This window comes from Cyphomyrmex costatus, unplaced genomic scaffold, assembly GCF_001594065.2.
Source record: "Cyphomyrmex costatus isolate MS0001 unplaced genomic scaffold, Ccosl1.0 scaffold105, whole genome shotgun sequence".
NCBI classification, from domain to species: Eukaryota; Metazoa; Arthropoda; class Insecta; order Hymenoptera; family Formicidae; genus Cyphomyrmex; species Cyphomyrmex costatus.
The window spans coordinates 412015-424965 of record NW_017275008.1 but is presented as its reverse complement, the minus strand read 5'-3'; the positions used below and the strand labels follow the sequence as shown (position 1 = coordinate 424965).

Sequence of the window (12951 nt, the reverse complement as noted above, 5' to 3'; positions counted from 1 at the left end):
GAAGGAACGTAAGCGTAATTTAAATGTTAATAAAAAGATTACGGTTATATATCATAAAAATTAATTAATATGATCAAATTTATTTTAAGAACAAAAATAATCGATTTTGCGGACAAAAAATAATTCCAATTTACGTTCCGTAGAAACTTATCCCTTTCGCATTACAATAATAAAACGTATCATTTTATAGGAGATTGCGAGAAACTGACTGTGTTTACAATATAGAAATAATTTTTAAAAAAGCACTGCAGTATAATTCAAATATTATTATAAAACGACTTATGTAAAAAAAATGCAGATGCTCCTTAATTTCATAAGAAATGAAAGCATATATTGTAAATACTCGATTTATATTGTATATACTCTACTATAAGGTATCTTTCTGCAACTGCCGATATAATAAATCGATATGGCATTCTCAAGGTGTTCCACGAAGCTTCTTGGAAATCGCGATTGAATATGCAACCACTGCTGTGTGCGGGCGATGATCTATTCACGCTAGCTATTTATCGAGGATGATCATTAATAGATGCAATTAATAAATCGTACATTTTATCGAGTTTCACGATATCGACTGTCGAAGTTGCTCCTACATATTATATTTCATAACTGCGTGTTCTTTTCTCGAGAAGTATCTCGCTCTTTGCCCACGGTGCATAACTGGGTCGTAAATATCGGTACCCGCAATTTAACCATGTTGCGCATATGTCGCACATAATCCTACCAGTACGATGCAATCTTTCTCACAAAGACCTGTTCTTTGTTTCAGATGGAGCACCGGTTCCCGAAGACACAGTTGTACACGAGGTAAGAAAAATTTTCGCAGAATAATAAAGAAACAGCCTCTCTTCCTCTTCCTCGTATACTTATAATTGTATTACCGTAATATCGAACGTAATACAATTCGTGTGTATTCCCGATTATTGCATTTGCAGTCTGCAAAGCCGAGTTTTAAAACTAGGGGGGCTAACTTCACGTGCGTATATCATTTTTTAAATATTTCCGGTTATGATTTCGACTACCAATCGTCGGGAATGGACTACCAAACCTCAGTAAGCGACTACCAAACGAATGCTTACAGCCATTATTGCATTTGCAGTCTGCAAAGCCGAGTTTTAAAAATGGGGGGGCTAACTTTACACGCATATATCCTTTTTTTGACATTTCTCATTATATCTTTGACTACCAAACGTCCGGAATGGACTACCAAACACCACCAAACGACCACCAAACGAATGGTCATGGTCATTTTTAGATTTGCAATAGGGGGGGGGGGGGCCAACTTCACATAGCCGAGGTTTCGTTTGCTCATCGTTTGCTCACGACCTGTTCTCATCGGTTTTCCCTCTAGTATATTAATTTTTCAATCTTATTTATTTCTATACTTTCTTAACCTTTTTAAACAAGAAGGAAAAGTGTTGAACTTTAATCGAGAATTAAAAGAGGCATTATAAAATTATTAGCTTATATTTTACAATCGATCAGCCGATCAACATTACATTCATTTGTCGCATATCACATATGTGCTTCGATAATGCAGCTTAAGTTTCTTCATAGTACGATGACTCATGCTGCATTAAGAATAACGGATCGTCTATCCGATCTATTGTATAGCTTGCGGCTGCTTGTGTACTGATTGTCCCTAATTCACATATAATTCATACCAACCGAGAGTAGAGACGCTATACTGCTAATTGGATAGCGCATGCACATCGACGAGATAATACAATAATTTACAGGTGTATCGCGCGCGTGCATTTTGCCTATATAATATAAGAACGCGTTGCGAGACTAATTTGCGTTCTGTAATCGCGTAATAATAGAGTGTCCTTTCTTTCCTCTCTCCCTTTTTCTTCTCAATCTACGTATCTCGATCGTTGTAGAAAATATTAAACCTCTCGTGCGTGCTGCCTCAAATCCCGTTGAAATATTACACATTCAAATGTTGAGATAAAATGACGAAAGAAATAATACGTTTAGGTGGCCAAGCAGGCAGCTATAAGAACTTTCTGATCAAACACGTGCTATTTTATCAATAAAACTTTAATTCCTAAGTTCGTAATCATTTTACTCAGAGTATCTGTCAAATGTGCAAATAGCGAAACTAATTACATTCTATAATCATGATCAACAATTTTAATATGTCTTTTTGTTTTATAATTTTCTTATTATCGTTAATCGAGCATGTCCGATATGTTTGTCTCGAGGTTGAAGGATTAAATTTATAATTTTTTATTTGAACAATATTACCCAATAATGCTACATGAATACACGATATATCAACGACTATATATTCAAATATAGTCTTTTTATCCATTTTTATTTAAATGCCACGACACATATTTATGTTGTGTTTTTTTTGGACATAATGTGATCTATAATTTAAAAAACTAATAAACATGCAAATCGTCGAACATTCGGATCTATATCGAAAGCAAAAATAAAAATTGAAATGCTTTTACTGTAACGTTAATTTTGCAAATCATTCAAATGATTAACTAATTAAATTGTTTTCTTTCTGATCATATAATTATAATTCGTTTCTTTGTCATTCAATTTTTTGTACTAAAAATAATGTGCAATATTACTTTTACGTTTCCTGTTTCTGATAATAAATTTTTATTTATATTTATTATTTTAAACTTAAACGATTACAATTTGAACTTGAGACAGGATTTACGAAATAATGAATCTAATTAAGTGAAGAATTCTTATTTGCGTATTCTATATTGATTATTACTTTTCATATTTTTATATTTTAGCATTTCATCAAACTATGCGATATAATTTTCAAAGATCTTATTGAAAATAAATTCTTATATTACAAATAATTTATTTTTTAATTAAAATTAATAATTACTGCTCTTATTAATTCGTTATTATTAATAATATAGAAATTTTTATTGCCAATAAAGTTAATAAACATTTGAATTGAAAAATGTAATTAAATTAAATTAAATTTTCGTACAATACGAAATATTTATATAATTTCTCACAATGTATGATGTCGCAAAGGTAGTCTTTCAATTTGTCTTGCTATCAAGATGATAGTGCCACCTAATTACATTAATTGAAGAAGGTTTATAATTATATCAGGATGATTAACTGCGACACGTTATTTCGTTCCTGATACGATCAAAACGTCATGCACAGTATCTCGCTTGCCAAGTCTATCGCTCATTTCTCATTGCAAACTACGATGAGGCATCCATCATACTTTCGTTTGCCGGTGCATGTTAAATTTATTGTCTACAAGTTCATGTAACATTCAGAATGGCCATAGACTCTTATACGATCCTTTCCTATTAAAACATTTTTCGCGCGGATCATTGATTTATAATCACTTTACTGCAAAATCTTACTTATTCGCTATACTTACTATATTTAAGCAGTAGGTATTATGGAACGCTTATGCCAATATTAAAAAATCACAAAAATATAAATATAAATATAAAACAATTAAACATTTTGACGCTTTTGGATAATTTTTAATAATTATAAAAAGGCTAATTGTTTAACGCCGAATATATATTATAAATCATACATAAAGGATGTCTTGCTAGAAACAATTGCTTGTCGTTGTTTGATTAAAAAATTGATCAGCATCTTTTTTTAACGAATTTTGAGTTGACGTGTACAAGAAGCAAATCTTAAGACATAAGCACATTCATTCGCGATATTGCGTTTATAGAGACAACTCCAATACGCGGCAGTGAGGTATTATAACATCGAGAAGGCAGACACAGTCATGTCGGAGTGCTGACCTGACATATTCATAACAATGCGCTAGGCGTGTCACCGACGTGTTGCAACTTGCAACTGATTTCAACGACCGTCTATGCGTTTTGTTCGCGTTACCCTCGGTCGCGAAGCGTAAGCATACGCGTGTACCGTACATAATCGAAACGCACTATTGTGTGGAACGGTACGTGTAAACACAATACTAACGCACGAATCATGACGTACTTATGGTAACTGGTCTTGCACAGGCGGTCGCTGGCACGAAGATGCCTTAAATGTCAAGGCGAGGACACGGTGGACTGCTCGAATGCACAGACCGTCTCTCTTTGGCCTGCACGCTCGGCTGATGCACTCCGCGAAAGGGAACCTCGCATTCATTGAAACCTTTCCTGTCAGGCTTGAATAATGTCTAATCACTGCAGCCACCACTGTATTATACTACGAAATAATTCCGAGAATGTTGTAGAAAGTTGTAGTTCCGGTATACAGTGGTTATACAAGAAGAACAATTATTCACAGCATCTAAACATTTCATAGAAGCTGATCTGAAAAATCATTATGTTGTCATCAAAATAATTATGTTTAAATACAAGTATAATGAATTTTAAATTTAAAAATTTTAATTAAAAAAAAAGAAATTTAATATAACGCGCAAGAAAAATTAATATTTTATAATAAACAGTTTAAGTATCTATACATAATTATTTTTATAGTTTAACAAAATTATTTTTAGATTTGTATCTAGCTAAATTTTTAGATATTTTAATAAAATCATTCATTCCATGTATTTATTCAGTTTTTTAAGTACATTTTCTCGAATCAAGAGATTGGTTTGGAAACGCAATAGAAAAATGCTGTATTCAATGTTGTATAAGAATAATGAAAAAAATTTTATTTTTTAGAATTTTGTTTAATTTCTGTTAACGCGTAATTCGCCATTTTCATTGAATTAATGTTAAAAGTATCATTCGTATAAAAATGTCACTTATATAATAGAAGATTTAATTTTCTTCTGTCATATCCGTATCAGGAACGACTACTGATAATAAGTAATTCATGACGATTGATTTCAAATCAATTTCCTGATGTTAAAGTTGATCGATTGTTCCGCTCATTACACGGATCTTCGATGTACGTAACAAGACATTTGAAAGCGCGAGGAAAGTTCATGAATGACAAGCTATTGAATTTAGGAGAGTATACGTTTTCGTAAAACATTTTTCTGTTTGTGCGTTGATTACACAGAGACTTTCTCCCGATCGCATTGATGTTTATTATTTGAAAAGCGACGTTAATTTTCAGTGTAATTAAAGGGGAACTTTTTTTTCTTGATTTCAGGATTCCGTGGCGTCGGCGTCAGAGGTAGGCGAAGAATATGACGATTCCGACATGTACATGGAGCCGGACGAATCCGGAGCGACTTCACCACCAGATCGCACAGAGGAGAGCACGCAAAAAACTAATCAAAGCGAAACGTCAACCGATATTACCGACAAAAGTAACGAGAAATCATCTGAAGTTGAGAACCCTAAAGCTTCTAAGGATCAGGAGGCGAAAAACACGGATCATACTGCCACAGCACAGTTTGCTGATGCCGGCAGAAGTTTAGAAACCGAAAGTCAAAATTTCTTCCCGACCTTCGCGGAACTTTTTGGAAATCACAGACTCTCATTTGCGGAACAGCAGCAGCGTTATCGTCCTAACAGATTCCTAGGCTACTTCCAACGCGATCGTAATTATCAGACCGCCGCGACTAAGGATCAGCACTCGATACTAGGATCAGGTAACTTCGGCGTGATCCGCGGAGGTACTTATTATCCGGAGGACAAAGAGAACGACGAGTACGCGATAGACGAGAGCATTTACAATCCGTACTATCATAACCGTGCTCGTGCAAACTATTATAGAAACCCGAAACCGCAGCCAATTCGAGGCGGTGATTTCTTCGCAAACTTCCGTGATTTCGCCGACATTACGGCGCCGCCAAAGTCCAGTTTCTCGCATCTTTCCGTAGTGTACGCTAACAAGAACGGCAGTTCCACCGGACGCGTCACGGAACCGAGGAATATCATTGAGACTCTCAGGATGTTGGAAGAAGAGGAGCGATCTAACGCGGAGGAAGTGTCCACGGAAATGCCGAGGAAAAAGCAGAGCAAGGGCAAGCTGAAACTCATGAAGATGAAACAGTACGAAGAGGACAAAGCCCGAAGGTCTCGCATGTCCGTCGAGCCGCTGCTCGCTCTCAGCTGAGCGTAAAGAAAATGTCGCTAAAGTGTACGTTAATATATGGACGCAAACCTCGGGATTTCTCCCAAACGCGGAATTTGGCCTCGAGATCAGAACCAAAGTCTGAAAAAGCGTCGTTTTTCTATTATCGGAGGAGAATATGTACTGAAACGTGCGAACAGGAACGGAGATAGTTCGCATCTTTATTCATGTGCGGGCAATTACTGTGCGCGTATACGAATTTTTCGATCACAAGCCGAAAAGTCGGCGGCTGGAGAATCGTATTTTGAAATTAACGCGCGACACGTTGTCGGTTACGCGCGACACGTACAATTCCTATCATTGGAATTCCGACGACGCTCTCGATACGGAGATAAGCCAGTTTATTGTTTTAATCTTCCGGAGCTGACGCGAGTCTCTTGTACCCATTCAATAATATTTTTTATTACATCTGCAAATTTGAATTATTATTATGAGAAACTTAGTATGCTTTTCTTATATACAAGTTATATCATTTTTATTGGTTCCTTGAAATTAATTATAGTAACACAAGTTAAATGAATCTTACTGACCCAGCAACCGTATTACAGATTTTGGACAGATCTTGTCAACTCCGGAAGGTTAAATTCAATACTCTGTACAAAACTTCTACATCATTTTCCTGAGCGATGCGAAAATTTGGATTAAATATAAATAGATCTTAAGATAATAGCATTAAGAATATAAGGCACTGCCGTTCCTGTATATCGACCAATCGTTAGATCTAAAACGCACGTGGCCTTAACGTTTAAATTATTCCCTAAGCTAGTAACAGCACGAGTTCGAAGGATCCTAAATGTAAGATTTTTCGGGTCTACAGTGTATCGATTAAGAAATTCCATGTGGTGCTATATATGTTCCGCCGGCCGTACAAACACCTTCTGGAGAAACTGTCCCGTTTCGGCAAGGCGCTTGCAAAGCTAACTGGCAACGATTATTCACAGAGACCTTTTACGTTGATTGAATTCACTTGTTCGTACGTGAACGTTACGCTCGAGTAAGTCGATTCCGGAATCGGTAACTCTTACCAACGACACTTGCGTTCGAGTTAAAATCACGAGTCTCGTGCGCGCGGCCTCCCTATCCTATAATTATGCGAAACGCGTCAACACATAGGATATACTTCGGAATATGGATGAGATCTGTTCTTCTTATAGCTACAATTTTTACATTTACATTCGTTGCTCTTCTTCCTTTGAAACGCATCATAATTTATGTTCTACATGTTAAAAGTGTGAAAATAAGAAACGAACAAACGTAGACCTGTGAAAAGACCATAGTTTTCAATCTAGATGTTAAAAGCGAAAAAATAAGGTACGAAAAGACGTAAACCTGCGAAAATACATGCGACAAAATTTTTACAGCGTCAAACTGATTTACAAAAAGCTTCTCGGTATTATTAGAAATAAATTACTTTACTCTTTGCTCTTCTATATTTTAATGTTTTAGCTAAAGCAGAAACGGGTTGCCATTGCATTTTTCTATAAAATGTTACACAAAATACGCGTGACTTTGCGTGCATCAGCAAAATTAATTTAATTGGCTATACTTTAAGAGTATATGAAAATCCACATATATATTTAGTAAACTAATAAAGACTGCTCATTTTGTATTCACTATTAATTATAAAAATACGTTAATTACTTTTCTCCATTCTGCTTAGGTTCAAAATTTATGATGAAATTGCGATTCGATAAGAAAATCTCTAAATGCATTTCTTGCTAATTGCAAAGATTATGGAATAAAGAGCACTGGAGTGGAGAGGTCGTGCCAGAATTCCAGAACGACTTTCACCCCAGATGAATTCACGGCGAATACTGCCATGTTATCTAACAAAAAATAAACAAAAACGACAATTCTAAATCGACGAAAGATTTTCGCCGCGAATCTCGATTTATTGTTGTTTCACTTGTTGTTGATTATTATAATATATTATTAAATCTATTGACTTACTTTAACGTATTCGAAGTGTGCACGCCTCATTTATTTTATTTGGAAAGGGCGTGATAAAAAAATTAAATAAAAAACATTTCTTTCTCTCAAAAATAACGTTCCTGTCCCATAATCCTACAAAAAGTTAATTCTAAAATAATTGGAATGTTTTGATCTCCAAAATTGATCTTTCCAAATCGCGATTTTAAACTAATCTATTGTATTTTGCGAAAAAAATTTATCTAACTAAAAGGAGTTATTTTTATCAATTTTTCTGTGTAAAAAATCATTCCTTTTTGAGAGGATTATTTTGAAGAAATTTTTTTTGCAAAATAAATTGAATTTTAATTATTCCGGAGATCGTACATTTCTAACGAAAAGACGTACATTTACAAGGTAAGTAACAATAATTTTAATATTTTTTTACAAATAACTAGCATGGATTTAATTAAAATTTTTGCTCTCACATATAAGTATAAAATACGTATAAACAAATATAAAACGGTAATAAATTATTATAACATGATATACATATGACTTCCAGAGACATTTGCAAACAAATTACTTATTAATGCACTTTTTTAACATTGTGACGAGTTTACCAATGCCATCATAAACATCTGAATAAGTAGCTCGTTCATACAGCCAAGCCGGTGTACTGAGAACGCCGTAATTTTTGTCCAACGTTACTCCTTTAACATCTTTCATTTCTATTTTAGCGCCCATAGCCTCAACCTTCTTGATAGCATCAGCATATGGCCAGTCTTTTTTAGGTGCTAAGAAATAATTTGCAAATATTATGAAACGAAGGATATTAACGATACGACAAACTGACTTACATTCCTTGCCAAGTGTAACTTTCACACCCTTCAACACTTTGGCAACAAGTGCACTAGCTATGCACATAGTACCGATCGGTTTCCTTTCGCAATAAAAATCTTCGATAAGTTTCTCCAAGTCGGGTAGAACAGTACAGTCAGTACCTTTTTCGGCAAAATTACTCCTTTATAAAATAGAATTAAACTTTATAGAAACAAATCAGACTATAATGTCAAGTACGGTCAAAGTTGGATGTTTCAAATATTATATTATTATGTATTTATTAAATAAATTTATTTCTTAGACTGCGCGCCAATATAACTTAATTTTGAACTTTCAATACAATATTAATCTGAAACACTAATATAATTTCTTAAGTTTTAAATTAAATAAAAAAAAATCTATAAAGAAAGTTATGTCTGATATAAATTTATTAATAAATACACAATAATGTAATATTTTAAATATCCAACTTTGATCATAATTGACTTTTATATTATAATTTGATTTATTCATATATACAAACGGTTTTATTTCTAAAAACTTTGTATTGTTTACAAAGATAATTACAAATTTGCTTATATTATTATAGTAGCTTATGTCGAAATATATCTACGATATGTATGCATATTTACTATTTTATTAAGGTACAAGAATGTCTTTTCATTTTGTAATATATAATATATATGCACGTATTATTAACTTAATCTTATTTTACTTTCTATTTCCACATCACACATACAAAGTGCGTGCAGCGCCAAATCCTCCAGGTATAATAAGGGCACCATGTGCACAAACTTCGCACTCGCATAGAGGTTTTATGCATGCTCTTGCTAATCTGGCACCTTCAACGAGAGCATTTCTAGAACTTTGAGTATCCATCTCTCTGGTAAGATGATTGACCACACCACGAAGCTCAATATCCGGAGCATAAAATAATGGCTTCATCTTTTTATGCCGTAAATGTATGGCTGTTGAAATAGCTTCTGAAATTTCGGTGCCGTCAAGTCTACCACATCCGCATAATATCTTGAAAGAGAGAAATGTATAAAAAATTATTAATTATTAGAGATCTAGTAATCACACTTTCCATATTTAAAATATAAGTATTTGTTAAAAAATTAAAATTGGGATATTTAAATATTTTTTAGCTGCATTATATATCTACAATAATATTAATCATAATAGAAAAGAAAATGTGATTGTGCCGATTCTGAAAAATTATAGATATAAAACTAAAAATTACAAGCGTAGAAAACTAAGGTTTAACGATACTGTAAAAAATATATGTGTACAAAAATCAAACGTAAATTCATAGAAATACATGATATTTCCTTTCACGCACGTAGGCAACAAGCGATGTAAAAAAAACGTTATAAATACACTTTTTACATTCGCGTTATAAAAATGTATTATCATTAGAAAAATTTAATAGCTCGAGATTAACGACTTCCGGTACATTTTCTTGCAATAATTTTTTTATAGAATAAAATTTAACCGTTTTCCACAGTAAGCACCAATGAAACTTTGCGTTACGTCATGCCGCGAAAGTATAGAATATACCGACATCACTTTTAACTCATATGCAGAATCATACAAGGAAAAAGTTTTTAATAGTCCTGACATAGTTATAAATCCCAAGCGAGCAACTATGTTTTAAATTCGCTTAAATTGGGTACTAAACGGGAATTACAACGATTATTACCTAATACCGAATATTTTTCCCCCTAAAATATTAAATAATTTTATATAATAACATTATGTATATTTTAAATTAGTTTATAACAAAAGTGTAATTTGTGTCTTATAGATAACTTTCACAAAAACGGACATATATAAGATAAACTAAATAAATCAATTCAGTAACTATTGAAATGCAAGATTATTTAAATAGAGAAATTATATATGACTTATATATAATAGTAATAATTTAGCGATTATCTTCGCATAAATTACATCTGTAACTTCAAGCAAATATTTTTATTTTGCTTTATGTGAAGGAACTAAAAAGGCATACTATTATTGTATAATATTATGGTACCTACTACGGCTACAGATATAGGTTCACAGCTTTTATTTCGTTTCGATTTATTTTTTCCTGCTAAAATTGGTGACGTATGAAGGTTATTGAAAAAGGCATATGTAAACGAGGTATCACGTCGCAACAGAGACACCGTTCGAGACACAATTCGTGATCGCAACATTTTTTCTATGCAAAAAAATGCAAAAAATTTTTAATTTTATTAATTAAACATTAACGTATTTTTTTTTACGTTAGATCACGGAACATAAACAATTTTGATAAATAATTTTTCCCAAAAATGCTCGTGATTCGAGATTGCGATTGTAACTTGTTTCCAACAACTTTTCTACAGAAAGTAATCTTCCATTCATCCATGGTAGAAAAAACTCGAGCGTACTTTTGTAACAGCTACATTATTTTTAACAGCTAATGACAACGTAATACCATATGCCGCCATGTTGCCGCTTATAGTTATGTCATTATGTTACTCATTTTTGTGTTTTTAATTATATTTGCTTATAATATATCATATAATAAACGTGGTTTTATTTATTGCCATAATAAAAATTGATTTTTCACAAGCTTCTTTCTACTTAATATTAATGTTTTCTCTTTTGGGAGTAATAAAAATATTTCTATATATGCATATTTTTGAATTCCTCACAATGATTATTTTTACATATATTTGTTTGGCAAGTACTCATTTTCGTTAAGTTGTCATTAAAAAAAAAATTACAGTAATACAAAATTTAAGTAGCCTTATTTGGAATATGTACAAAATTGTACGAAACTTAAAAGTTTCTTCTACCATGGAATCTTCTTTGTTAACCGTGTTTTGCGGTGAACGTAGTTCTAGCTATTTTCACGAGAGTGCAGGCTTATTCGGAATGCCAGTCTGTGCCCTCAACGTCTAGCAGAGGAAATCTCTCACTCGGTCGATACAATATAATGTTGCATTAGCTACTGTCGGTTTGTTTTAATTAAATTTATTTAAGCTTTTACAACAAGAAAGAAGAACAATATAATATAAAAAAAGGGTAAAGGTAAAGGCAAAGATAAAATTAAAAGAAAAAACCATATTATATCTCCCACGCTTAAATAAATATCGGCAGGGTAGGCTGAATTTACTTTATGGCTCGTATAATCTTTATTGTGCTCTAGGAGCAATTTTCGCACAGACTATGAATATAAAACGTATCACGGGATGGGTAGTAAGATTTAACAACGCCACGAGGCAAATAACGGCTGTGCGTGATAATAAATTTCGTTGGCTCATTGAAATATAAAGTAGTTTGTATATCTAACAAAAATCGATTTTTATTAGCATGTACAAAGTGATTTTTACACCATACATAGAAAAAGGACTGCTTATTACTTATACGCGGAAAAAACGGCCACGGTTGCGACAACAAAAGTTGCCTATCAATACATTTTTCGGTTATAAGAACTGTAGTACAATTGTGATAACGTAAGATTGATTGTTACACTGTAAAAAATCAAATATTAATTTTAACTCGAAGACGTCGAGTGTATTTTCTGAGACATTAACATTTTTGAGTTAATTTTTGCATGTCTCAGAAAATCCACTCGACGTCTTTGAGTTAAAATTAACACTTTATTTTTTACAATGTAAGATTAGCTATTATGACTGTTAAGATATGTTCATCTTACGATTGTCACGATTAAATGTATAATATTGGTGGGCGAAAATGATCATTATTTCTAATTGTGGCAACTGTAACATTTTCTCATACGATTTGTTTATATAAATTAATAATAAGTTACTTACTCGGTATTAATTTAATTTTAAAGACTTACATACGCGTATTACAAGATTATATATCACTTTTCAGATAATAATATGCATGTTGCGTAAGATATCTAAAAGACATCTTTTAGATATCGTATGCAATATGAATGTTATTTGGGTTGTCGGTATTATAATAGAGAAGTTTAGAAGAATCTATATAAAAACATACACGGTTGTAAAAAATATATTTCAATTAATGATAAAGATCAGAAATAATGATTAGGAATAAAAGAATAATAAATAATATCAATTCTTATTGGACCACTAAATTTCAAACCGAATGAGACAATGCCACAGCAGTCTGAGCTGAATAACGGATGTTTCTAAATAATTGCGTGTGAATTTACGTACTATGTATGTA

At 32.8% G+C, this 12951-nt stretch overlaps 2 protein-coding genes across 3 annotated transcripts in view; one reads left to right on the top strand and one right to left on the bottom strand.

Moving 5' to 3' along the window:
* The window catches only part of LOC108774152 (uncharacterized), a 57827-nt gene extending 51203 nt beyond the window's left edge, over positions 1 to 6624 (top strand). The window contains exons 2-3 of the mRNA XM_018540188.1: positions 770 to 807; positions 5080 to 6624. Coding sequence (XP_018395690.1) covers positions 770 to 807; positions 5080 to 5991 — 950 coding nt within the window. The 3' untranslated portion in view covers positions 5992 to 6624. The remainder of the gene's footprint in view (positions 1 to 769; positions 808 to 5079) is intronic.
* A 1782-nt stretch (positions 6625 to 8406) lies between these two features.
* LOC108774210 (ES1 protein homolog, mitochondrial) lies at positions 8407 to 11036 on the bottom strand. 2 transcript variants are annotated; one of them, XM_018540264.1, is made up of 4 exons: positions 10803 to 11036; positions 9500 to 9786; positions 8778 to 8941; positions 8407 to 8714 (listed from the first exon to the last, which is right to left on the bottom strand). In XM_018540264.1, exons 1-4 carry the CDS (start codon positions 10959 to 10961, stop codon positions 8500 to 8502), a joined length of 825 nt encoding a protein of 274 aa, XP_018395766.1. In that variant the 5' UTR covers positions 10962 to 11036; the 3' UTR covers positions 8407 to 8499. The 2 variants fall into 2 exon arrangements, with proteins under 2 accessions (XP_018395766.1, XP_018395774.1); XM_018540272.1 differs by having other exon boundaries at positions 10799 to 10856.
* Between the last annotated feature and the right edge of the window lie 1915 nt (positions 11037 to 12951).